At 47.5% G+C, this 27,733-nt stretch overlaps 1 protein-coding gene across 2 annotated transcripts; it reads left to right on the top strand.

Moving 5' to 3' along the window:
* The first annotated feature begins 372 nt into the window (after positions 1-372).
* LOC144169553 (BOS complex subunit ncln) lies at positions 373-15,214 on the top strand. 2 transcript variants are annotated; one of them, XM_077698775.1, is made up of 14 exons: positions 373-658; positions 2,076-2,266; positions 2,374-2,518; positions 3,548-3,642; positions 4,335-4,418; positions 4,535-4,638; positions 5,999-6,087; positions 6,419-6,543; positions 8,078-8,268; positions 8,356-8,476; positions 9,816-9,982; positions 10,392-10,445; positions 10,646-10,724; positions 13,203-15,214. In XM_077698775.1, the coding sequence occupies exons 1-14, from the start codon at positions 538-540 to the stop codon at positions 13,263-13,265; spliced, it is 1,629 nt and encodes a 542-aa protein (XP_077554901.1). In that variant the 5' UTR covers positions 373-537; the 3' UTR covers positions 13,266-15,214. The 2 variants fall into 2 exon arrangements, with proteins under 2 accessions (XP_077554901.1, XP_077554900.1); XM_077698774.1 differs by lacking the exon at positions 373-658 and adding an exon at positions 940-1,259.
* Positions 15,215-27,733: the final 12,519 nt, after the last annotated feature.

The raw sequence follows: 27,733 nt of genomic DNA, 5'->3' as shown, positions 1-27,733 counted from the left end.
TGTCTTCAGTAATACATGCCCTGCATGCTGCACCAGCATTTTAAAGCTAAGCAGTTGGTTTCTGAAGCCTTACTATTTTTACAAAAAAAAAAAAAAAAAAGGAACGGTGGAATAACCAAATTCCGTTTCCATGATGCACAAGACTACTTCAATCTTCTCTCGGAAATGAAACCTGTTTCCCCGGAACTGACTAAGTGGTTGCAAGTTCTGGCCACCAGATATATTTCTGGAAACTAATAAGGGCCAAAACTGTCAATGTTTTTCTAATTAAACCTTCCTTTCCTTTTCTTTCTTTTTCGGGGGCGGGGGGGGGATTGGGGCGTTGCAGTTCAATGGTACGCACTAGATCTCCTACCTAAGGTTACATATATTTCTTCTGCATACAAGCTTAGCTCATAGATTCAAGCTTTCATGGACTCCTTTGGTCGAAACGTGTCTACCAGCTAGGTTCACCGGTCGCGGATGTCAAGGGTGACAGCCGCTCCAGTACGGGCCTCGTGCTAAAGATGCTGGAGACTTATTGGCACCTTGACAAATATGGAAGGACCGGCTTTAAAATCAAGATTCCACTGTCCTCGTTCCCATTACTTCGGATACGACGATCCACGATGTCGCATTGGGAGCTCAAGTCTAGCGGCTGGGATGCTACTTCTGCGAGGTAAGACATGAACGCAAGGGCCATATGGTAGGCCTCCTCGTTTCATTCCACAACTTCGTTAGTATTTTTCAATGACATATTTTAAGATCTATTTTCAAATGCGCAATGTAGCATTTGGTCGCGTGACTCGCTTGGGTGCCATAGCAGACGACGGACAAGCACGTCTTTTAAAAAGCCCATAAGAAGCTTTATTTCCTTAAACAAGTGTTTATAAACGATTTTTCGCTAATTACCTAAATTGCGAGTGACAATATTCATAAGCTCAATCTTGAACGCCGTTCGGAGCGCTGCGGTGCCCTATGCAGGCTGCTGCAATTTCCTGCCGAGGTCAAAGTTTTCATAGCTTGTTATCCTGTCGTGAGTGTTTCGCACATTTTCTGCCTCTACTTTCCTTATTCGTCTCGAAAGTCGCACTAGTCTTCCAAAATGTGTCTAGACGGAGCGGAAGGGCTGTTCGAGTTCTTGCGGGGCAACCTGCCTTTCTACCTGATCGTTTTTGTACCCATTTTCATCGTCATCTCGCCGGTCACCACCGTCCTCGCTTCACACGAGTTCACCGTCTACCGCATGCAGCACTACGACCTGCAGGGCTCTGTGCACGGTGAGTCGCGTGTCGAGGACGCCTGGCGGCTAATCGCGGTGCAATCGGCGAAGTTTTACTCGGGGAAACTTGGTACGGTCAAAGCACGGGGAAAACGTGCTCCTCGCTTTTTGCGTACGAACATACTGGGATACTTATGGGATACTTATCGTGCTGCTATCGTGCTGCTATCGTGCTTTCGTTTCTTCAGTTCTGTGGGTGTGTCTTGCAGGACTGCTGCAGAAATGTCGGATGGGACATGTAATCGCACGTTGATTCACATATCCGCTCTCCGCAATTCCATGCTGCCTAAAACACGGCGTTATTATTCTGACAAGGGCTTCATCAGTACGGAGTCGAATTTCAGTTGCTGGTCAGAGTTCGAATTTATTTCAGAGTTGGTGGGAGATTTAAAACTGATCTCACAGTTACATAGCGAGCAAGCTGAAGAGCAGGTGTAAATATGCAAGAGCTACGAGTATTTAAAGGACATTCAGAACATGTTTGCTAAGGGCGAGGACACCCATGCAGAGCAGGAAAAGTTCCATTTGCGAAGAAATTATCTGTGAGATAATTGGAAGTGAAGTGTGTGCTCCATGATTATTATTATTATTGCTTATTGCTTTCCACGACCAATATCTTCGCGCTGTTCCTTTCTCCATAGCAGCATTTGCTCTGACTTATTGCTGTGTTGTGCACGGTGTCAAGCGTTAAATTTTTCCTGTAGGCCACTTTGCGCGCTGACACTATGCGGTGGGGTGATTTCAAATCAGTTCAGCACTGTAGTGCAGAGCAGCAGTGTTTCCAGGTGTGCATGGTTTTTCTCCGTGGTTGCAGGCTCCAGGAGCTCTGTTGTGAGCACCGAGGCGAGAACTTTACACTCGTCATCGTACCACAGAAAAGTTGTCATAGCACGGCTCACAGACTTGACTCATGGCCAATTCAACGAAGTGGTTCAACAAGGTGCAGCTGGCATTCTCATCTTCTTGCCACAAAACTTCACCACCATTGCTCCAGATAAGCTGAAGGTAACAACCCTTGACACTCTGATTAGAGGCATTGCTGCCAAAGTGCTGCTGCTTTAAAGGTGTGGTTTACTAGATGGAGACACCTCTTGTATTGCTACGCTGTGCAGGCTTTGATGGAGCTGGAACATGCTCTTCAAGAGGATGCTGTGCCCATTCCTGTGTACTTTGCCTACGAAACAGACGAGCTGAAAGATATGTACAACAGCGTTCAGAGGACATCTGACAATGGCAGGACAACTAGTGTGGCCCAAGGTAAAGGATAATGCTGAAAATCGCTTGCATTGAAAGCCTGTGGTGCACGGACATGCCAGTTGCACCCACATTTGCGGGTAATCCTATTTTTTCTCTGTGCTATGTATAATTGTGAGAAATACGAACGACAGAGCACATGGTTTTGTGTGCATGCTATGCATGCTATCCTGGCGACAGGCCGCGTATGCAAAGTAGGAACAAGTTACGAGAGTTTGTGACCAACCGTATTATGGAAAGACCATCTTCTTTTCATCATCTGTTGGCCACTCGATGCAAAATAACTAAAATAAAGGAATATAGCTGCATGTGCCATTTTCACCCAGCGTGGTAACAAAGTTGGATAATGCTCGCGAACGTTATATAACTTTGCGGGAGCGCCAAACGCATGGGAAGCCAAACCAAATTCTCATACGTTGAACGGTGGTCTTTCCATACTAAGGTTAAACACGAACGCTCGTAACTTGTTCTTACTGCGTATATGCAGCTTGTCGCCAGGATGTGCGGCATGTACTGAAAGCCACGCGCTCCGTTGTTTGCATTTCGATGTATCACGATTGGACTTTTTTTTGTTCTAAGCTGTGCCTTGAGAGCACATTCCATGGAATGTATGAGGATATGAGTGCTTGGTGGCAATTATTATTATTAATATTATTTCAAATGTCGCTGGCACGTGTCAGTGTTTTGTCATCACAACAAGATAATTTGTTCTGCCTAGTTCTGTGCCCATGCCGCAGGGGTCCAACATGTGTTGCAGTAACAGCGTTCCAGGTGCAGTTTTTAATGTAGCTGTGTCCTTATCTGTCCCGAGGACGCCGTGTGAGCTGTTCCAGGTGAAATTCAGCATAAATTTTGTTTGTGTTTGGGTTTGTAGCTAAGACGCGTGCGTCTTTGGTGGACATCTTTGCAGTGTGCAGACTATCCAAAACAGGAAAATTGGAGGGGCCTGCTTTGATGCAATGAATTGAAGTATGCGGGACACTATTTCAGGATTTATAATAATTTTTTTGCCTTTTCTTTGTGTTTGTGCAGAATTGTGGAGCATGTTGAAGGCAAGCGGATTTCAGCTGGTTGTGTCCGGAAGCCAGGCAAAGATGATTTCTGATGTTCAGCTTTCTAGCATTCAGGTAAGAGCGTGCAACATAATTTTGTTTACAATGAACGCTTTGAGCTTTAGAAATTGAGGGCAATGTTTCCTTCTTTTGCCTAGAGCACTTTCGTCCGCTGTAACTTTGATATGTGAGAAGGTTATTGGCATTACTTGATTTGTTGGGCAGAAGTTCTAAAACGTGGATGTATTGCAGAAAATTTTATAGCATTGTTTTTAGCTTTTTTTGTTTGTTTTTCAACTTTGGTCACTGCAATGCAGACACTTCAATCCTGTGCAGGTCAAGGTGCACCTTAGAAAGGGAAGTGTGCAGTGAAATGCAACATAGCCAAGCGGTAAACAGTGATTAACTGCACATAAAAGTAGAGGATTTTTTTTCCCCCCCTTTTTTTTTTCTTCACAGCTGGAACCCTTCTGTGCAGCGACAGACTTGATGCAGTGTAGTACATTGGTCTTCAAGAACATGAACCTCCTATAGGTTTAAGACTTTTAAGCACGAAAAATTTGTTTGAAGGATGTGAAGGATAGAGACAGGCATTACTTTCAACTGAATTTTATTTTCAAAAGAAGACATACCCATCTTAAATTTCCTAGAAATCTTGATTGTGGAGTACCAACTAACTTGTACCCCGATACATTGTTAATTCCCCTGTGGGAGGAGCTCTACATGTTACTTAGTGCTGCATTATTTCTTCCTCCTCCGTGCTCCAGGGCAAGCTCTCTGGTTTTGGTGTTGAGGAGCAGCTGCCAACAGGTGTGATAGTGGCTCACTACGACACATTTGGAATCAGCCCGGTGAGTCAGAGTGGCAGTTGGTTGTGGCTCCATGTCTGCTGGCACTGCTTGTGTAGCGCTTGGACTTGTTCAGCCAGCGCAACCACTTACACTTGTTTTTGTGTGTCTGTATGCAGGCTTTGTCTTTCGGCGGAGACTCGAACGGTAGTGGAGTTGCTGCTCTTCTGGAACTGGCTCGCCTTCTGTCAAGACTTTACACAAACTCGAGGACACATCCACAGTAAGTTTGTGGAGGTTGGGAGGGGAGGACCTTACAGGTGTAAACTGAAGCCTCTATGTGAAAGTTCTGGGCCACCAGCTCCTTAGATCTTGAATTTCACATGTACTGTGTCCAGAAGAATAAATACACATGCCACATTTGTAGATTGAATGCTCTGTTAGCCAGTGCTTATCAAACTGTGCAGATTGGGCACTCTTGAAGCAACCACTTTCAGGCGCAAAGGAGTCGTATTCTTAGTCTCTTACTGCTCGCTCCTCATGGTCTCTGCGAGTGGAGTCAAAATTTTTGAGGACAGTTGGGAGAAAGTGTTGACGTTCTTGCCTCACTGAGTACTAAATTTTTGCTGTCCTTTGTGCAGTTGTTTTGATATTTACGCTACATTTCTGGATTGGAACGAGAAAAAAATGCCATTGACATGTTATGTTGATCTTATTGAAGCCCTGCCTACTGCTGTCGTCCTCTATCAAGAAAGTGGCCATGGACGGGCGGGGGGATTAAGGGGCTTTACTTAAAGCAGAAGTGTCAGTAACAGCTTGTGCCCTGGGCACACATACTTGCCGCCACCTTGCACAACAGAGCGCAATTTCTTTATGAACTTTGTAAAGACCCGACAATGTAACAGTCGTATGTACCAGACACACTGAAAAGGTCAACGTGCATTGGCCTCAATGAGTGAGCTTTGAAGATTGCATGTGGGACAGAGGTGCAAGCTGGATATCAAGAGGTGGCAGGATGCCGTCGGCGAGTACCTGAAATCCACAGGAGTCGGCATGGAGTGGACAGTTAATAGAAGAAAATGTGGAGCAGTAAAAAAAAAAAAAAAAAAAAAGAACTGCACAATAAAAGGCTGTATGTTGCTTGGTTTAGCAAGCATTGCAGTGCAACAAAACCTCTCCATTGCTTTTAATGCGTTACATCTAAACTCAAACTTCATGTCAACTATGCTTCGTGCTGTTCTGTAACATGTTCCACCCGCCGCGATGGCTCAGTGGCTAAGGCGTTGTGCGGCCGAGCACGAGAATGCGGGTTTGATTTCCGTCGACGGCAGCTGCTTTTCTAATGGAAGCGAAAAGCAAAAACACCCGTGTGTACGAGATTTCGGTGCACATTAAAGATCCACAGGTGGCCGGAATTAATCCGGAGCCCTCCACTACGGCGCGCCTCATCGCCTGTGTTGCGTCGGCGCGTTAAACCCTGCACTCAATCAACCTGTAACATGTAGTTCCCATGAGGGACAGGGAAACGGTGTGTTTTTATCTTTTTTGAAGGGGGAGGAGGCAAGGAGAGGTGTGAACTTTTTGCCTGAGGATAAATTTTTTGTTCACCATCTGAGGCTTCTATTCTGCTTGCAACATTACAGATTTAACCTTGTTTTTCTCATCTCTGCCGGAGGGAAGTTCAACTACCATGGGACGAAAAAGTGGATTGAAGACAATATTGACAGCACAGGTACATGCACTGCAACCAAATTTTTTGTAATACCTGTTATTCAGGTCCATGATAATGAGCGTTTGCAGATGTGGGCAGTTAACACTGGCTGTTTTTTTTTTTTTTTTCACATCAAGGTGCTGCCTGCATGCCATGTTCTGCTATTTTAGCGCACCCTTTTTGTGTGTTCTTGAGGTACTTCATGTAATTAATAAGACAGGCAGAAGACGATTGCTTGAATTGAGGCTCACAGTTGTGGCTCACAGCTTGGCCATTCGAGTCGTACTCCAGCATTTATGTATTCTTTTCCTCTTTTGATTCACCCCGTTCCTTTTCTTTTCTTCCTCTCCAGAGGGAAGCTTGCTGGCCGACTCGCTGTTCACCATGTGCATCGACTCCATAGGCAGCGGGGACGACCTCTACGTTCATGTGTCCAAGCCTCCTAGAGAAGGCAGCGCCGCCGCCAACTTGTTCAATGTAAGTGCGTTTCTTGCATTGGACCTGAAGGGATGGCAAGCAGCCACTCTGTACTGCGACACCAGTTCCTGTCACATTGCTATTTTTCATCATGGGAAATGGTTTGCTGGGGAGCTGCGAGCTCTTTGTGGCAGCCAATAAATAGGCCGGTATGTGTGGAGCTCCTGACCCTTTTCACCCACCTGTCACACGACCTCGGCCGTAGGACGGCTTAGCAGCCACTATCAAAGCTTTGTACGCTGCACTGTGCTTTTGGAATAAGCCCTTACACATATGCATATATTCTAGTGGCAGACTGCTCAGAGCTTTGCTATTTGAAGTGTGCCAGCTTTCTGTATAGTATTCAAAAGGCACATACTATATGAGACACAATCAGATAGAACCAGTTTTTAGATGCGACGCTGAGAGGAGCATCTCTTGCCGGCGGCTCTGTCCTGCGTCCGTCGTCGTTGTCCGCATCCGCACAGCTGCGTCTCTCCTCCGCTCACCCCCTCTCCTCTCTCCAATAGCGAACACTCTCGCCCGACATCTGAGGGCGCGTGGCGAAGTGCACTCTCACTCCGCTAGTGGGCGGCGCTGCGCGCTGTGCGCATGTGCAGTACCCTCTCTCTCCACGGTCTCCTCTCCTTCGGGCGCGCTGCGCATAGAAGCGGAGTGCCGCGCTCCGGCCAGTCTCTCAGTCGACGAGCGTCCGCGCTACACTCTCTCTCTCTCTCTCTCTCTCTCTCTCTCTCTCTCTCTCTCTCTCTCTCTCTCTCTCTCTCTCTCTCTCTCTCTCTCTCTCTCTCTCTCTCTCTCTCTCTCTCTCTCTCTCTCTCTCTCTCTCTCTCTCTCTCTCTCTCTCTCTCTCTCTCTCTCTCTCTCTCTCTCTCTCTCTCTCCTGCTACTGGCTTCACCACATGACAGTGTGCCATTGCATTGGTTCTTACGCACAAATTGGAGCCGTGAAAGGGCAGCAAAGATCCATAGAATGTGCATGAACTGTGTACAGGACCAGCCTGTGACAGAGTTGAGAACAATTTTTCTCCGAAGGGCCCACATATGCTTGGTACCAAAACGTTTGGTTAAGACTGCAGTTAGGTGCCTGGCTGCACCAGTCACTGAGTGCACTGCTTGTGCTCTAGTGCATCTTGTCAACTCCTCGTTTCATTGTCTGGAGGCATTGTAGCTTTTCAGTGAGCATGTGGAGGTGCCCAGATTCCTTCGTGCCCACTGTGTTTTAATGGTGGGTATAGAGGCCCCCTCCTTCCCGACTCCAAAAAGAAAACACAAGGACATTGGTTTGTTATGGAAGTGAAAAACAAAAGCACCTATAGTAGTAGTAGGGGAGCAAGCACCGTCATACCTGTGGCAGTATGCCTGTGTGCTTGTGCAGCGTCAGAGAGTGGTGATTCCCGCATCAACAAGGGCAGCCGTGTTCGCCTCCTGGTCCTGGTGCTTTCCTACCACGTAGTTTAGTCTTTCCGCAGCACACAATGCATGGAAACGGCCCCCACAGCATTATCGTGCGCCCCTCTCTGTTGCCTGGCTGCAGGAGCTGCAGCGGGCGGCAACGCGGCTGGCGCCCGAGATGCGGGTGTCCATGGTGCACAAGAAGATCAACCTGGCCGACGAGAGCCTGGCCTGGGAGCACGAGCGCTTCAGCATGCGCCGCCTGCCGGCCTTCACCGTCTCCCACCTGCCCAGCCACCGGGCACCCAGCCGGAGCTCAATCTTCGACACCGCGTAAGGAAGGCCAGGCCAGGGGCCAGCTGGGCCTTCGGTTTCCCTTCTTGGTGCGAGCACTCATGCGACTGATTGACCCTTTTCTAGGAACAGCCTCGAGAAGGACAAGTTGGCTCGGAATGTGAAGGTCCTTGCCGAGGCCCTGGCTCGCATCCTCTACAACGTTACAGACAACGAATCCAGTCTACAGGTCTTCCGCAGCAGCCTGGTCAGTGTCTTCTCTTCACAGTGTACCGTGAATGCTCTTCATTGCCCACCTCTGCATTTCACACAGCCAACTCAGTGTGAGGTAATACAAAACGCCTACACCGTGCTAACAGCTGTAGTGTTTTCCTTTGGCAAGCTGCTACAAGGGCCTGAACTGTAATGGAAGGTAAACCTTCTGTGGAAATGTGTACTGAGAGTAAAATTAGGCGTGGGGGAATATCGTTGGTACTCGAATTGCAAGAACTCTGCCTGTCAGCCTTACCCACGAGCTTGTTATATGACATGCTGCACTGTGAAATGAAAACAGAATTAGATAAATACATGAGTTCAGTAAATTAGCCAGCCACCTCTTGTGCAAAGCAAAGTACAGAAAAATGAATTACATCTGGCCAATAATGCCAGTGTTTGACCAGTAATGTTTCCTCCACACAGGTGTGTTGCTAACAAATGGAAAATTTTTTTAAAAGGGCCTGTAACACTGCACATGAACCATTATTTAACGTTTCAGGGTTGGAATATTTCAACTTAAGGGGACAGAGTACACTGTGGACTGCAGTGGCAAACAGACTGGGATACCAAAAACACGCTTAGTTGTTTTCTTTATGTTTAATTGGGATTAGATTGTCAGTGCCATTAGGCAGGAAGATATGGTCTGTGTTTCTAAGCCTGGAAGGATTCACTAATTGCCTTTTATGTATTGTAAACTTTAACAGGTAACATGGACAGGAGTTATGATCAAATTGACAGTACTCCCTAACAGGGGTAATGGGCTGTGAAAATGGGAGGACGAGAATGGGCCCTCTGTCTCACCTCAGGCGAGGGTGTGTGAGGAAGATTTCCAACTGTTTATATCCCACATTGTGGCATCATAAAGGAAGTGGTTGTTTAGCATAAGTATGCTGAGAACTAGAGGTATGCAAGGAGTGAAACGTGGCTCAAATGGAATTCAACTCGAATTTTAATCACGCATCCCAAGCGTAATAATAAGCTTAGGACACAATTTTGCAGAAATCTCGAGTCGCTCTGTCCAGCGCTATTTGGAAGATAAGGGCCTGGTGAACCTGGAGGCTGCATTTGCCCACTGAAAGAAACTCCACCATCTGCACCGCATTTAATCCCGTCCCTACGGAGGTTTCTACTGGCCTTTGACGTTTTCTTTTTACTAGGGTTGCATTTGTGGTGTGATGCCGGCAGATGCAGCCACCTGAAAATCCACCCACTCGAGTGGAAAGCATGTGCAGTAGAGTGTGCGCAAATAGGAGCTTGTTTGAGTATAAAAGCTGGTGCGGAACTAACTGCCTTCCCTTCTCCTCGTCTCCCCTTGCCCTGACTGGGAGCAGGGGCTGCAGGAAGACTACCTGGGGGCGTGGGTGGACCTGCTGTCGAGCCAACCGCGGGGTGCCCAGCTGATGGCCAAAGGCAAGGCCCCACTGGTATCCATGCTGGAGCAGGCACTCTCCAGGCACCTCAAGGAGGTCCGCCTGTCCACCTTCCAGCCGGACAAGAGGTGCCTCCCACGCTCCTGCTTGCTGCTGTTGTGTTGCCAGTGCCCACCACTTGGGGGGCGGGCACTGTCTTGCACAAATTCAGAGCTTGTGAAAAGATTGAGCAGACCTCCGCATCTTGCACCTGTTTGTTGTGCGCCCACATTCAAGGTTTCAGAGCAGCCTGGTGCATAGGAAAATTTTCAGGTGCTGTAGCATTTGTGCAGTTAAATAGTGACAGCCATAGCGTACGTCTGATGGCCTGTGTGTGAGTGATTTTGAACGTCCTCAATGTCAAATCACCCTTCTTTTCTCCCTCAAATTCTGTCTACCGTAGTCAAAAAAGAGCAAAGAACAAGTAAGGCATCTGTTGAAGAAACACGGAAGGCTAATATTTTGTTTCCTTTTTTTCTTTTTTGTGGCTGCTTACAGGGACCCAGAACTTGTGTTCTATGACACCCCAGTTGCTGTCATGAATGCTTACAGGTCAGTGCAGCTTTTTGTGTATTGTATTTCTTTTTTCTTTTACATCACACTTTCGATGTAGCATGCTCTGCAGTGAGCAGGGCTGAGACCTTCAGCGTCGCCAAAGATCCTGCTTCTTTTCTCCGTGTTTTGAACTGTTTTCTGGTTGCTATGAAAACCACACGAAGAGCCAACATTAAGGGAGGCTTACTTCTGTGCAGTGTCAAGCCAGCGGTGTTTGACCTGTTCCTGGCAGCACTTATAGGCGCCTACCTGGGCGTTGTTTACCTCGTCATTATGGTAAGTCTTCGTGGGTCTTTGGAAACTAAAAATTCTCTGAATAGCTACAAAAAAAGTAAGTAAATAATTGTTTAAAAGGGAGCATGGCTGGCACACTGCAGCCATTGCAGGCTTGTTTTTGTATGGCTTGCCACTACAGTTAGACCACTCGTAACGGAACCATTTGCAGTGTGGGACCGAATATAATGCAGGTTTTCTTGGCCACCGGTTTGCCTCCCATAGAACTCAATGCATAAGCATAACGCTTTGAACGCGTTTGGCCGAAGCACAATAGGCCTCCTGCGCTGGAGTTTTGGCGACATGCAGCGCCCCTCGTGCCCCCCGTGTCTGGGTAGTACAGTCAGTCTCAATTTGAAGGTTATCGCGGGAGCACCGAGGAACCAAGACCAGAGCGCCGTTCCGTGGCACTTTTTTTCATTCGCGAAGATGAGATTATGCTGCCCTCCCTCACCCCTTGGCTGTTGCATAGAATTCGCTCACCCCCTTCTGCAAAGGCCGACTGCCGCAGATTTTTTCTTCATTCCTTTTTGGGTGACGTATCCGCGTTTCGTTCCTCGGCAACCTGATAACACCGAAGATATCTCTGCATTGCGGCATTTCGGAAGCAAATTACATTTTTTTTACACAATGCCCGGGCATGCCGGCATAGTTACCCTGAGAAGGTTGCGTATCAGTGTGAAGTATATCGATGAAAGGATAAAGAAAAAAAGAAACGAACGTGTCCTTTATCGTTTTTGACGGCAGTGCGCGCACTGCCTGGAACAGCCATGGGAGAAGCAAACCTAGCATAATCTCGTTGTGGGTGATGGTAAAAAGTGTCACGCTAAGGCGCTGTCGTCGCGGTCGGTCGGTGCTCCCGCGATAACCTTCAAATTGATCCCGACTGTACAAGAGCAGACGATCCGCTCTGCCATCCATGTGTTTTCAATTACAAGCCAGAGCGAAACTTGGTTGTGCTTAATTTGGGTTTTGATGCATCCTAATGGTAGAATACTGAATTAAATCTTTCATAACCGCGCCTATTCAAATCGATCACCGGTGATCAATGATTTATATTGCCTATTTCGACATGTTGTAGTCGTTTCTCGTACACCTAATGTGGCCAGTAGTTAGGTAGTCTAGGCACTCTACTTTTAGAATCAGTTTAAATTTTCCCGCTCCGGCGACATCGAGATTTTTGACGGCGTTTTCTGCGAGCTGAGGTGCGTGTGTTTTTGAGGAAGGGGGTGTGGCTGTTGCACTTGACAAAAAAGAATTCCGCTCATGGTTAGGCTGCATTACCGTAATTATTTTTTTTAATATAAAGGCTCCTGGAAAGTCAAGTACCAAATATAATGTTGTCAGCTTTGTAATCCGACAGCGTTGAGAGTCAATAATTACTCGAAAATGACACCAGCTATTCAGTAGTGATCTTTGGTTCGAAGAAAGGGTCGCTTTATTCTGCCAAAGCTTATTTCTGGTGGTCCCCTGCATGTCTAGCAAGTGTGCCTGGCATTTTAAGCCAGTTTCCAACAGTTTCAGTTTCGTTTTTGCGTTGTGAAATTCTTATTTGGCGCTACTACGCAGTTACATTCAGCTTAGGCTTCTGGGTGGTGCAGTGTTTCTCTTACGAATTGCATTAGGCCACGGCTGTGGAAGACCGGGAGTGTGAAAACCTATGTCATAGACAAAGGTGTAGCGCACTGTACTTATTGTTGTACAAGGTAGACCGCATTTGGTCAGTGCCAAATCACACCTTTTCCCTTGTTTAGGCATGACTAAAAACGACGAGCATTGCAAGTTATGTGAAACTAAAACAAAATGAATGATAGCTCATTGTTTTTTAAATATGGTAGATGTGCGTGATCAAATTGTTTTACTGGCCCCGGTGCTAAGCTCAGTTACAATGTTCCAGTATCTATTACCCTGCAAAACATAATATTCTCTGTTCTGAAACAACGGTACATGTAACTTTTGGAATTTTATAACAGGCATATATTTGCATGCACACTTTGTTTTCCTGCACGTCAAAGTCAGTTGGAGTCCTCAACTTTATTGTGTTCAATCCAGAGTTTCCAGGTTTCTAACCAGTACCACTTTTTGCGACATACCACAGTCAACAAGAGGTCAAACGCGACTTGGCATTATGCTCACGTGTAGAGGATTTGCTTTTTTTCCTGCAGCTTTAAGTGGTTAATTGGATTGGTTTACTTCATAAAAACTGAACTAAGTGACTAAATTAAATACTGTCTTTCATGTGCAGCTATTTCTAACCTTTATTCTTCTAGGGAAAACAGGGGGAAAGGTGCAGCAGTTTTTATACTGGACAGCCTGTAATATTTCATCAGAGTCCGTACTATTCATCTCTGAACGTGGCAGCCAGAAGGACAGTATGCTTGCCATCTTCAGCTATTTAACTCGCGCTTTTTGTGGAATGTTAGTCAGATTTCTGAGAAAGAGAGCTATCACTTATTTGTTTTCACCTCATTTGTTTTGCAGAACTTCCACCATGTACAGAGGGTGGTCGGACTGTTCTCCCAACCCAGGGCAAAGGTCCACTGAGAAGATCCTCTTCCCTGCGTAGTGGTTTTCCCATTCTTGCCAGCCACCTGGTGTCAGGCGAACTGCTTAGGAGAGAACCGGTGTCAGCGCTGCTGTCTTGTTTCACAAACTTTTCATACGTCAAGAGGTATCCCAGTATCGGCTGACAGGCCTGCCGAACACACTGCACGTTAGGACTACTTCCACACCTTCACTGTGTCTCCATGTCTTTCTGTGCCCATTCCTGCCGTCAAGCACAACCCATTTGGTCCTGAGGAAGCGATGAGAACTACTATCTCTGTCTTTAACGGGAACACTGACATGTGCCAGCATTGTGTGCCACTTTTTGGGGGCCAAGTACTGTTTGAGAATGGCTCTGCCTGTGTCAAATCTGTACTGCTGCTGCTTGTGTTGTAGCCTCTCATGCCTTTGTATGATACGGTAGCTTCCATCATCTTTTCTTTGTGTGTGCTATACAGTTGTAAATAGTGCTGTAATATAATACACATTGTAGATGTGTAGTACGTACCTTGTAGTAGTCGACGACACCGCAGGACCCACAAGTGGACTATTGGGGCACGTGAGCCGCAACAGTGTCCGATGAACTCTGTAACTACATAGATGCAAAGTCCTGTCATGTGTTGCCCCCAAGGGTTGTGAAACAACCGGCATTGTTGACGTTTTCGCTTATATTCGTGCACACCGTTTATTAAATGCTTTGAATGTTGACTGTTCAAATGTCGTTGTCTTCTGATGGTTAGTGAGATGCCTTTTTGTTTGATGGTGTTTGTTAGCGCAGGGAAGTGACGGCACGTTACGATTTGATGTGGAGACAGTTCGGGCTTTACGTGGTGAACAAATGCTGACCTCGTTTTTTGTACTGTCAGCATTGCAGCACACTGGAGACTGATCAGAACAATGGTAGGATGACATTGAGGTGGAAGACTAGAGTGGTGCGTCCACACAACTTTTATTTTTTTAAATTTCCCTTGCATTGGAAGGCATGGGCCCTGCTGTGACTTGTATTTTCACAACTTGAAATCGTGCACAGTACTGATGCGGCAGCCAACAGAGGTTTGTGCAACTGTGCTTGTACCTCTGTCCTGACTTACCTGGCAAGCCTTTTCCAAGTTTTCGTGTGTGCATTTTTGGTTGGTGTAATGCCATTGCATTCAGAATACACTTTACACAGAAGCGATGCAAGGTAAACGCTGAGTAAGTGAAAGAAAGAAAAAAAGCAAGAGAAAATGTTGAAGTAGCGTGTAAAATTCAAATTTAGTATCATCTAACATGTTTGCGTGTCTGTTCTGGATGCCAAAGTAGTTGTCTCTATGTGAGAGCATTAAATGGCCCATTGAGCGAAAAAGTCTGCTTTGGCGTCTGAGCAGAGAAGCGGCACCTAAATTCCCCTTGGCTGCGAATGTGCTGGTCCCCATTGACTTGGAAGAAGAGAAATCGATATGCACCAGCATAATGTTAGGCCAAACATTACGCGCAGCGCATTGCTGTTTGCAAGGGGCCAGCTAAACTGCTGGCAGCGCTGTGAGAGAGATGTGAGCATGGGCGTCGGCAGGGTTTTGTCTTGATGGGGACAAACCCGGTTCATCGCAGGGTGGGAGGGCAGGGTGGAGCGGGAAAGTGCTGGTGTGGCTTGGAGGGTGTGATTGCACCCCCTGCCGACACCCATGGACGTGTTGGTAGGGTGGTGCTCACCCAGCAGTGCGTTGCGAGTGAGCCAGGGCACTCTTGTGCAGCGCACTGCTGCACTCTGCCAGCGCTGCGGCTGCATCTGCGCCATGATGGTGCCTCCAATATCGGCATATTCGTTTGGCACCATGTCGTCCCCAGAGCGTTCAATGGTACGTTAATGCTTTCACCTTCACAGCTCTTAAAGAGTGCTTGGGTGTCCTCGCATTTTTTTTTTTTAATGAGGCTGGAATAAAAACGCCCAAATGTGCAAGCTTCTGAAACCCCATTGTTTCTTTGTGTGTACAGTGCAGTGCAGAGGTTCATAATGGTGCTCTAAAGGGAAAGACCACGGTACAGACGTGGAGTAATTAAGGTGCATGTACAGAGCGTCTTAACTATGCAGGGTGTCCCACCAGGGTGTACTTTTCTGACGCAAGTCTAGGTCTGCTTTTTAAATTTTTGACTAAACATGCCGGAGCGACAAGCAGGCTATGAGGCACGGCACACTGAATGGCTGTATCTTTATTTCGTCTCTGGAGTTTCTTTAGCGAGTGCCAAAACCTTGTGCCCACAGACATATCGCTGCCGTCCAGAATTTCGCTCCTGGAACCTGGCATCATCAATCCCGCAACCTCCTCCACAGCAGCATGCCTTGGCCACTACATCACAGGTAGTGAGGCATTGAGTTATGGGAAAAGGGGTTTTATGACTTGTATGTGCATTTTGGCTGAAACCAGGTGTTTACGTGGTCTTCAGGAGAATTTAAGGTCCCCTTCCAGTCTCTTGCGCTGTCCCAGATATTACAGTAATGACCGCAAAGGCATACTTTTGGAACTGTCCTGACATACGTCCTTGCAAGCGGGACACAACGTTAAGTACCCTCCTCCCTTGCTTTTTTTTTTACTTCACCTTCAAAGAACGCGCCTGCATCCATGGGAGGTGTGCGATCATGGAAAGCGGTGCAACTCTCGATCTAACGCATGCGTCTAAATTTTTAAATGGACGCAATGCATTAACTAAGGCGACTTTGCAACCGGGTTGAGGTTCACATGTTCTGGGTTAATAGTTGCCGATCTGGGTTGCAAAATGAAGGCCTACACTTGGGGAAGGCTCCAGTTTGGTGCCAGTTTCTCGTGCCATCACCATAACAGTTTTGCTACTACGCAAACTTCGTGCACTCTTGATTTTGCTCGGTATGCTTCAGCGCTCCTCGCCACGTTCGAGTCCCTTTTAACTTGGTTTTCAATGCCCACTGACGCAGTCAAACAGTGTTTTGAGGTAGGGAGGCACGGCTTCGGGAACCGCCCATAATTTTATTGAACTCTGACGCCTAAGTAGGCGTGCTCCAGACCAAGCAAAGGGATTGCACGCGAAAGTGGAAGCCTAGCTCTCACATAAGCCCAGGGCCCCGTTCACCAGAACAGCAACCAGAAACAAGTGCCTAAAGTACTTTGTGCTTCTACCCCATTCTAACAGGCAGTAGATTTAGACCCCAGCTTTGGATGCAACGGCGGAAGGCGGCGTCGTGCTCTAATACCTAACCCTGGCCCCTTATTTCGACCCAGCTGCAGAGTGGTCGGGAATAACCGTCACTACCATAATACGGCCCCGTTGGCTGAGGAAGAAACAAACACGGAAAAGAAAAAGGCCGACCACATATATGCTCGCTTCGCTGCAAGTGCAGAACGACAGTGTTTGTGCTGTGCCTGCTGCCAAGCGCCCCCTTCTCCATCTACTACTCACGCTCATTACCCTTCCCCATGCGATCCTCCATCCACTCACTGCTGCTCTGTCCTCTTGCCTTCTCTTCTGCTATCAAAACCCTGCGCTCTTTCAATCCTGCACATCCTAATTGCCTTCCCTGTGATCCGCCCTATAGTGACCATCGATGCTTGCCCCCTCTGCAGCTCTTCCTTCTCTCCCCCTGAGCCTCTCTTATTCGCCCTCCCGCCCACCCCCACCCGATATCTCGCCTATCCTATTCTTTTATCTCGATCCTCATCTTCCTTTCATTCTCATCACAATCGCTTGTTGCCCCTCCTCTCCCTTCTCCACTCCCCATCTCCCCATAATCTGTTTACCATGCTAACCCGTCCCCGCTGTCGCTGCTCTCCTCCACTTCGCCCCCTCGTCCTCCGCGCCTTTCCGCTTCACTTCTTCCGGTCCTGCTGTATCCCTATCCCACTCTCTTTATCATTTCCCCTCCACAATCTCTTCCTACCTGCCTCTCTCTTTCATCGGTCCATCGGCGGCACGTTTAGCGGCCGTGTGCGCGCCGTGCGCATGCGCTAGAAGGAAGTCCACACCGAGCTGACGCGGAGATGGGGGAGGGGGACGGTGCACTCACCGAGCGCATCTGCGGGTTTACCCCCTCCGTTCTAGCTGAGTGCCACGTGATAGCGTCCCGCGACCTCTCGCGCCACTGTGCGCTCCACCGACGGCACGTGTAGCGGCCGTTTGCGCGCCGAGCGCACGCGCTAGAAGTTGTAAAAACTAAAGGAAGCTCACACCAACGCATTGCATCGCACTTCTCCTTCGTCTCTCCCGCCAATCTCGTCTAACACCGGGTTTGAGCTTCCTTTAATTTTATAAAGATAGTTTACACTCATGTGCTTCACCAATACAACTCATCCAACCACCGTTCATGAATAATGCATTGATTTAACTTTAGCAAAGGATATCCCTTTGAAGTAATAAAGAGTGTGGTTAAGTGCATTTCACATGTCTCTGGCTTCATTCTTTGTACAGCCACGTGTTTGAATTGATGTCGCATGGGTAATCGTCGTGGGTGTCGTGTACAGCTTCGCTTTCCAACCACCTTCACGGGGTGGATTGGCGCGCATTTTTTAAAAGCGAAGCCTTTTGCCTCTACCCCCCAAGGGTTCTGTCGCGACCGTTGGTGTCAACAGAAAACACCCGCGAACAAATAAACGAAGTTACTGGTACCGCCAGGAATCGAGCCCAGAACGAACAGAGATTGTTGTTGTAGTACTTTATTAATGAAGGGAAGGCCATGCGGCCAAAATAGGAGACGGGGAAGGAGGGAAGGCAAGAGTAGCACAGTTTGTAAAAAATGATGTGTCCATGAAGGCCACACAGGCGTTCCCTTCAATAAGCGGAGGCTGCAGGCTAAGGTAGATCATATCTTATAAGAGCATTTTCACGACAGGGGTGGACCCCAGTCTACACTAATCTTGAGAGACCACTCCGTGCTCAGAGGAGCCCAAGGGCTGTAAGAAAATTTGGGTTTTAAGTGCGATGCACTTTATAAGCGACCCTGAATCCGCCGTCCGCATTGCTCCTCCTCCTCTCCCCTAGCAACGGCGCGAGGAGCGGAGAGGAGCGTCTGTAGCAACGGCGCAGCGACGTCACACCCCACGTGACCCGCGCGCGCTCCGCCTCCCGCGCCGTGGCTGCGCCACTGATCTCCACTTAGTTGCTCACGGCCGGACTGGAGCAGCGGCGAGCGCGCACTTTCATACGGCCTGCGCAACCAAGAAGGAACCAATACAGCAGATTCTTTACAGTGGGGGCGCTTCGAACCAACCCTCTGCCCTTCCAACCCGCCTTTCTGTTAGTCGACGCATCGCCTCTCGCAGAGCAGCTGTGTGTTTTTGACAGTGCGCTTCGCTGCCGGCGGGCCGCTCAGCCCGACCGGAGCGTGAATAGCAGAATCACGTTTAGCTAAGCGATAACCCTATCTCCCTCGACGGGAAATCATTCGCGTCACTGGTCGTACCCTGTGCGTGTGCAAACCAAGACATCATCCGAAAGGAAAAATAAGAAATGATATTTCAGTCACGGAAAGTGCCGTGTTTATTTGCCTGTCTCACCATTTTCATATAATACAGTCGCTGATAAGATATGAAGGCCTCGCACATTTTTCTTCATGTGCCCCGAGTTAAAATGTTTCTTTCAATTTTTTGATTAGCCGCTTCCGAGTGATAATGTTAGGCTGTTTGACCCTATTAGACCGAAAATTCAGAAGGGGGAGGAGTCGCCTATTTTAATGACGCACATGTAAATTTACACGGACAGGTATCGCGTGTAGCCACGGCAGGGCTAGAGCAGTGGCAAGTGCACGCGCGCCGCCGCTCTACCTACCCCGCGCGTGCTGTAGGTCAACCGGCGAGGGCTTTAGCGAGGGTTGGTCCGCAGCGACACGAACTAGCGGCGGTCAAAGGTGGGAACTATACCCGAAGCGCAGGCCGTATGAAAGTGCGCGCCCGCCGCTCCTCCAGCCCGGCCGTGAGTTGCTGGATGGCGCTTCGCCGCTGTCGCGGCCGGGCGCGCGCACGGCCACCGGAAGTTCAACGGCTCGTCCCGGAAGTCAGGCGTCTGCTACGCTTCTCACCCACTCATAAGCGTCCCCATTGGCGCATTTTGGCATTTTGTTCTCACTTTATTGCATTTTGGTTATACACATCGCGTTCAGATCGCAACTTATGCTATACCGAAATATGGGACGTTAATATGAAGCAGAATTTAATTGCAAAGGAGAACGAAAATGTCACTTGGGTCTTGGTTTGAGAGGAGACGACGCAGCTCTAACGGGATTTATGCTAGAAACTTATGCTAGGGATTTATGCTAGAAAGAAAACAACGTGGGCACGGCGTCAGGCTGTAGCCGAGTTCGTGCGCTCGTTCTGTCAAAACAGTTGTCAGTAAACTGGTCACTGCCAAGCCTGCTGCCTGGGGATGGAGAGCTAGTTACACGGGCACAGTTAACAACGATTAAGGAAAAGCGCGGTTAGACAAAACCGCAGTTTGCTGCGTTACACCACAGACGAAACTGTGGTTACGTCGCTAACCATGGTTAACGCAAACTGAGCTTGGCCAGTTCGGTCACGCTAACCGCAGTTTCCGCAGCCGCAGTGCTCAAAATCGCATAATTCAGTTCGGACGCAAGTGGCGGCGCATCAGCGGAGGCGAAAAAAAAAATCACCTGGCGTTCGGAAGAGACGAAGGTTCTCAAATAGCGGGCGCCCCAAAGCTGTCCCCGAGACGCGCTTGCGTTCTTTGCATCGCTCTCGCAATCAGCGCTACTGCCCGTCAGCAGCGGCTCGTTTCCCGATCCGCCCGATCAACTACGACAAAAGCTGTGCTAAATTTGTAAATTCCGCGCGTCGTCCGCCAAAAATGGATATAGCAGGCAATCTTGAAGCGTTTTAAGCACTCTGAAACGATCGGCGCGCGCGTCGGCCGTGCCTGTAAACACGCCGGCGCGCCTGCTCGCACGACACTGCTTGCGGCCCGAACCGGCCCAGGCCACGGCAGCAACAGCTTATCGCATCGCCGCTCTTCGAAATCAATCTGATTGCGGTAAAGAACTTCCGCATGCGAGAAAATGGATGTTAGTGCGGCGAAAAATTGTGCTATGGATTGTAATTCGCAGTTGTGGAGATAGCGGTGGTCAAATATCTACCGCGATGCTAAGCTGAAAGTTCCAAACACCAAGCCGGTTGCGAGCTCTTGGGGAAGCCCCTCTTCTCGCCGCGCACGAGTGCGTTGCGTTTGTGTCAGAAGCGAATGCTTTAACGATATTTCTTTTTGTCTACACTGCTTCTCTCTTGTTTTTTATCGTGAAGTTAAAAGTGTGCATTTATATTTGTTGCGCTCATAATCAAGTGACTGCGGTCACCAAACTTGCAATTTCGCGTGTAACATCCAAAACCGCAGTTTGCGATAACCGCGGTTAAAGTTTAGTAACCACGGTTAAACTTAACTGTGGTTACTTTCGCCGTGTAACTAGGGTATAAGTTTGCCACCCAACGGCGGTATAAATCCGGCTTAGAGCGAGGGAATCTGCGTAACAAGAGCTACAGCTTAAAAACGAAACTGATATGACATTTGCGTTTCGCTGCGTATCACGCACGTCGTACCGAATATTGTAATACTTCCAAGTGAAACGTCTTCCCAGACGACTACTCTGGTCTGTTTGTGCAGTTTGTGTACGGCTCACTCCCCCCTCCGAATTTTTCGATCAGGGGTGGGGTGTGCGGTGACGGAGAGACAGGACTACTAACTTCGACTATCATAAAATAATGACTACCTATAATTCCTCTTGTGTCGCAACCTATACGCACTGACCATATGCTATTTTTACGTGTACTCTCACCATGACGATCAACCCTTTTGCAATTTCGCTGGGAAAAAATGAACAGAGCAATCGGTAACTTATATGTAGAGCCCGACATCATTCCGATATTTTTTATTTGCATAATTTCTGGCTTTGGTGTTTTATATTTTTGTTTTGTTGATGTTTTTTTACTATTTTATTCTTTCATCCTTTCCTTTTCCCCCATAGATATGAATGTGCGCACGCCGCTGTCTCGGGGCGACGCAAGGAGACCAAAAACAGGCAGAGCTCGGCGTAAGCGGACTTCGAAAATAAAAATGAATGAGCTTCCCTTGGTATTTAGCCGCCTTCACCTAACATTTCAAAAACATTTTTGGAACACGTTGCAAGACGACCAACCTTCAGAATGACCCCTTTTGGGCTATTCCGTTCGCGCACTGATTATCCGATTACATTAAATACCCCAGGCGTCAGTGGGCCGTACGGCCCACAGTTGTGGTGCGGCGGTTGTAGTTTCGGAAAGCCACATGGGGGTGCGACGGCCGCTACTAGGCTAGCTAGACCCCCACCTGTAATGTAGGCGGCCAGCGATAGCCCGAACCAACGGTACCTCGTTCCATGCGGGCGCCGCGTGGCCGGGCCGGGCCGTCGGCGCAGGCATTGCCAACCACCGCCACATTTCGCGGCCGCCAGTAGGCGCAACCCTTCGCGCACGGGCTTCGTGACGTCACGCGCTTCGTGACGTTGCAGTATTTACTGCAGGGAGAGGTCCATTACCAGTCCGTCGATAAGCCACTATTGAACAGGCTCAACACAACGGGCTGATTCGGGTGGTAAACAGAAAGGCATACAGACCAATATCTTAGCGATGATTTTAAAAACAGCCTATCATATTAAAAACAGCAACAACAGGGAAACGGAAAAAGTGGGGATGGAGGCGCCGTCATCACTGCACTCGCCATTTGGGGGATTCACGCGTTTTATTTTATGGAGCTGACACTTCTGTTCACTGGTAACCCGGTTGCGCACCTTCAAACTTTACCGCAGCATGACTGTGCTTGTTGTGGAGCACCCTTTAAAGGGCTAACCAAATGTCCTGCTTTGATTTTTTGTGTTCCGTGGAACCGGCCTCGGAGCGGCGCCTGGTGGGAAATGGGTGCACCTGCGCACGCGAACGACTGGTTGCTGCTCTCCTACGTACGCGCTGTCGCGCCGGTCCACTAGCGTGTACTGTACCGGACCCCACTTTTTTCCCGGCTTTTTTTCTTTATTAACGCGTGCCTTCGAAGGGTTGAGGTGCCGAATTCATTGTGTTACCGCGCTGGTTCTGCGCTCATTCCATTTATTCAATAGAAGACTACCATCGCTTTTTTCTTCCTTTCATCTTTCTCTGCACGAACATCCTCACCCGTGAACTTTCCCCGGAAACTGTGCGTGATCCCGTATTTGTGGGACAGCAGCTGCTCCTGCTTCATTTCCTTTAAATATACTGTTCCCTCCCTTTTTTTTCTAAATGCCAACCATTGGTTTATTTGATTAAAAAAAACGAAACTAATGGCCAGAGCTCATCCAGCTTAGCCGTGTAGAGCAGCATCATTCATCACGTTCTGTCGCGCTTGGAGCCCTTCCTTCATCTCTGCGCATAAAGGAAAGAAAAAAAAATGGCCCTGGGATAATTAAGCTCGCGTAAAAAACGGAACCGAAGAATGAAGCAGATGACACGAGCTTTAGTGTTGACTGCAGCCTCCGTTTTCAAACTGTCTTTTTTTGTTTTTGCACTACCCAGGCGGCGCAGAAAGTGTGCCCCAAGACCGGCCCGTCTATGGCCGCTTTCTGGCATGTCCGGCCAGCATCCAGGTTCTGGCAGCCACTGATCATGCGTTGAACGGCCAACATTCGGCAACCAGCGCTTCGGCATTTTTCCGTCCGCCCGTGTCCGGACGCACAACGGCAGCTAACCGGCTGCCAGATATTCAGTTCTCTTACGGATGCCGATGTTGAGAAAGAGAACGGCCGAAGTACGGCCTTAGGGCATCCGTTTTTTCTTCGGGAAGCGGTAATCGGCCGAAGCACGGCAAGCGACCGGCCACAGAATATGCGTATTCTTGCGGCAGTTGGTGTTCGAAAGGAGACCGGCCGGAGCGCGGCTGCCGTGCATTCGTTGTTTCAACGGTGAACCGCGCGTCCGGCGGACGTACGGCCCCAGAATATACGTTTTGCATTCGGTTAGCTGTCTTCGGCCGAATTACGGCCAGCGAATGGCAACAGAATATTTGGCAACCGATGTTCAAGAGGAGACCGGCCTACGTAAGGTATCTGGTTATACGTCCTTTTTTCGGCAAACGGCATCCAGCCGAACAACGGCTCGCGCCTGGGCGCCGAGAATTCATGCACAGACGTGTTTGGAAGGAGACCGACCGGTTTTTTTCTGGGGGGACAAAGAGCCGTTAGGGAGCCGAACGACGGGGACGCGTTTTTTATCCGCTCCGTGTTTCTACGTTTTAAATGAACGAACATCGTTTGTTAAACAGTAATGAGTGTTCTCGGTGAACGGGCAAGGTACAAGGACTCACTGGGCATTAGCAGGGAACCTTTTAGGCCATCGAAATGTCATTTATTGCCACAAGAAGACTGTGCCACACCGACGGGTGAGCTAAGCCTCGCCAGTCATCGCCGCTACCACGCTTCTGCCTCCGGCTTCGTCGAAGCATCATCTCGAGGCTATTCGCCCGCTCAAGAAATGGAGAGCATTGGAGACATCGATCCACCAGAGATGTCCGATCCGAGATGGGGATGGTTGACCAAAATAACTGGCCTTCAAGGGCGTCGAGCAAGCGGCAACCACGCAGGAGCTAAACCGCCACCATGTCAAGGACTCCCCACCAAAGAAAGGCAAGTGCGAGCAAAAGCGCAAGTTATTCTGCTTACAATTAAACTGCGACAAGCAATGTTGCACTATGTTGTTGGTGATAAACGTAGAAGAGACTCGCTCGTGCATTGGTAGGATCAACTTCATGCCCTGCACTATGTTACTTCAGGGGATTTTACGACTGCCTATTTAGAAAAAAAATTATTTTAAGTTTGCGATAACAACAGAGCCTTGTCTTTGACGAAGCCTAGCTGTTAATTTAGTTCCGATGTTTGAAGGTGAGCTTAGCTACTGTTGGGATATGACTCATTTGGTTAAACATAATCGCCAGCATCCTAGCAAACACGGATTTTGTCAGGATTTTCTTGCTCAACGCAGATTGTTGAGTTCACGCACGATTTGGCTCTTGCAATAGATAAGCTTAAAGTGGTTGACTGTATATTCTTGGACTGCAGAAAAGCAAATGATGGTGTTGCATATCACCTTCTGCGTAGTACATTTCATCCTATGAACTGAATGAATCGGTTTTTGCATTGTTATTACTATTGGCCCTATAGCTTTGTTCAAAAGTACTGTGTAGTTAACCGGACTATAGCGAATGAACGTGATTCCGTATACCTGCAGCTTTATTCGCATTTAATAACATCCTGGTGTGCTGATTCAGAAAAGTTTTTGGATGTTAAACAGTGTGTTAACGGCACCTTTACAAGAAAACCTTCATTCCAATTGGATACGTATACCGTAAATTATGCTGCTGTGACAACGGCCGAGGAATATAAATACCTAGGAGTTTATTTAGGGAGTGGTTAGAGGTTAAATAGGCAGGTTCACACCATAAAAGTTACGGCTGCATATGTTTTTGGCTTTCTGAGACGAAATTTCAGTGAACCTTCATCTAACTGAAAAGAACAACCGTATTTCACTCATGTGCGCTCAATCTTGGAGTACGCATGTGTTTTCGTGGATCCCTACACCAAAGAGCTCGTTGATACGCTCGAAAACATACAGAATATGTCAGTGCAATTCGTATTAGGTAATTGGCACGCTCAACTTAGCATGAGAGAAAGTAAAAGTAAACTGAAATGGCAGGACGTGAAAGATCACAGACGAAACCACAGGTTTAACTTTTTTCATAATATCTATTATTCGAAAACTGTTGTAGAAGGGGAGAAGTATGTCCAAGCGCCATTCTACATATCTCAAAGTGGGACCGCTAGCCTAAAGCAAATTATTAACTTTTGTTTAAAGGTGACGCCTTGCGCGATTCCTTTTATTTTACATCAATGCTGCAGTGTAATTATCTTCGACGTATGATTGCATTAACTGTTTATATTGACGATTTTCAGCGCGCTTTGTAGAATTATTTTGTTATTTTGTCTCATATTTATTGCTTAGTGTTATGTATCTCCCTTCTGTAATGCATGCAAAGGAAAGCAGGCATCAAATAAACAAACAAATAAATAAATAAATAAATAAATAAATAAATAAATAAATAAATAAATAAATAAATAAATAAATAAATAAATAAATAAAACAATGAATAAATAAATGAATAAAAATAAATAAATAAACAAACAAACAAATAAAAACACAATAAATAAATAAATAAATAAATAAATAAATAAATAAATAAATAAATAAATAAATAAATAAATAAACTTCCAGAGGTGCAAGTTTGCCTCCGACGGGTTGAGAACCCTACGCATTCAACCTTGACCAATAAAATATTTATTGCCCTATTCGTTGCAGTATGCAAGGTTTCCTGTATACATGCTACCATTGCTATGTTATTGGTTTGAAACAAATTATGTAACTCTAATTTTACGCCTTTCCTTGCGTGAACACAAAGGGATACAACTGCAGCCACCTGAAGCAGGGCGTCATTCGCGACGCGTCTAGAATTTTTTGAACGTAGTATGACATTAGAAGAAAATTAAGTTCTTTTGGACTATTGAGTGGTGTGGACGTACACTCATTGTTTTATGAAAGTACCTGTTCGCTCCTTCTTAGGATCAGCCCTGCGCAAGATTATCAGAAAAGTTGATCGAGTAGAAAATGTCTTTGCAAGAAAAATGGGCAAAAAACTGGACATACTTTTTTGTGAAGGAGTTATATTAAATGCTCCTGAGTGTTTTGTTGAGAACCAAAACGCTTCGTAAAGGCATTCACGCCGGTTTTATATAGATCAAAATTGGTCAAGCAACTGTTATAAAAATAGTTTATGTAGTCATATCATGAAAGTGTTCCGGAATATTGCCCTAAAAGAAATTGGCTAAAAGCGGCGCAATTTATCTCTCTGAAATTCAACCCACTAAAGTATGCGCCCTCCGCCGCCCCCCCCCCCCCACTTCTCTTTCCCCGTTTATTACAGGTAAGCCGCCCCACAGAGGATATCAGGATCTCGACAATACATCTATTCAAGCTCTACAAAGAACTGAATATTTTCTGTGTTCGGCAGTAAAAGAGGCACAGCAATTAAAGGACCGACAATTTGTGAGCACTGTTTAATAAATGAATTTTGCTGTCAACTGAGGCTGGTAATTAAGCAAAGCTGCGCTGAAAGCTTGACGGCTGGTGCTTGCGCGCGAACTCACTTTGATGTGGCTGCATTGGACCCAATATGCTGGGTTTGTGCTGCTTCTGCACTGCGCGAATGAGTCATCTGCTTGCGCGACATGCAGTGACCGGCCTCAGTACAGCTAACGTACTGTGGCTGAACTCCAATGCCCGTAGCACGGCCGTATTTCCGGTAGCTGTAGTCCGGCTGGAGTCCGACGACCGCATCTCGGCTGTCCTCCGGCGGACGTACTTCGGCCGTACACGGGTGGCTTTGGAATGGCCGGAGCCCTGCGGCTGGAATCTGGCCGTATGACCGTAAGCCGGTCGACTGGCCGACGGACACTGGCCGTTGGACAGCCATGGGAGTACGGCCGTATACGGCCAAAAGGCCCACATTTGGACATGGGCCGAACATGGCTGCCGGAAAACGGCCGGACAGAAAATCACCGGCCAAAGTACACCGGCCTGTTTTAGGCCGAACAGTCCTGTGCTGCCTGGGTAGCTATTCCACCACGCGTCAGTGCCGACTCGCCCACATTCCCGCCATTTTGAGCTAAATTTCTTTCATATGGGATCAGGTTTGGTGTGCTATAAATTTCGAAGCTGAACGCCCTTGTTACGCCTTCTTCTCTAACCCTCCACATGGCGCCTCGTTTGTGCCGTTTCTGACGAACTGATCGTTTCGCATAAGCGGTATGCGAACAAACAAGCGAAGCTACGATAAACGGGAGCATACAGATTACTTCCGTGTGGGTTTGTCGTTTTTTTTTTTTTTTTTTTTGCTACGTGATAACCTCCCGCGTGCGAGTCCTGGGCGTCACTTTTCGCGCGTGCAAAATTTCTCGCATATTGAACGCAATCATCCAATAAAAGCGCTTACTCTTTTTATGAAGAAAAAAAAAAACCCCTCCAAGACTGATCCCTTTTCACGGGAATGTAAACTATCTGGGAAATTTGATATCCTGCATGCTTGAGAGGGATCAAATCAGGGGACTTCAATATAGAACGCTAGAGATATTGCACGACAATTTTTTCGACAGTTTAAGGTATACGTTCTGATGCACGGTTTGAAAATGTCCCGCGCTTACATGCGCATTCAAAATCGGGTGTTTTTTGGGGTTTGGTTTTGACATTCCGAAGAAACAAATGATGTTGGAGGACGACGTTTGATTAAAGGAACCCTGCAACACTTTTTTCAACTTTTTGAAATCTTAAATGTTTGCAGAACGTAGTCACCCAACACACCCAGTACTTGGGTTAGGGGGTCGCAAAGTACCTCAGTCAAAAATTACT

The sequence above is a fragment of the Haemaphysalis longicornis genome, unplaced genomic scaffold (assembly GCF_048455015.1).
Source record: "Haemaphysalis longicornis isolate Haplotype H1 unplaced genomic scaffold, Haemaphysalis longicornis Haplotype H1 scaffold_2, whole genome shotgun sequence".
NCBI classification, from domain to species: Eukaryota; Metazoa; Arthropoda; class Arachnida; order Ixodida; family Ixodidae; genus Haemaphysalis; species Haemaphysalis longicornis.
The sequence above is the reverse complement of the archived record's forward strand: the minus strand, read 5'-3'. Positions and strand labels throughout refer to the sequence as shown.

Excerpts from the sequence above, each read along its gene's own strand:
- LOC144169553 (XM_077698774.1), top strand. The coding sequence starts at position 1,085 with ATGTGTCTAGACGGAGCGGAAGGGCTGTTCGAGTTCTTGCGGGGCAAC. Across the intron at positions 6,088-6,418 it reads AGACAATATTGACAGCACAG|AGGGAAGCTTGCTGGCCGAC; the intron begins GTACATGCACTG and ends CTTCCTCTCCAG. Across the intron at positions 10,725-13,202 it reads TTGTTTACCTCGTCATTATG|AACTTCCACCATGTACAGAG; the intron begins GTAAGTCTTCGT and ends TTTGTTTTGCAG.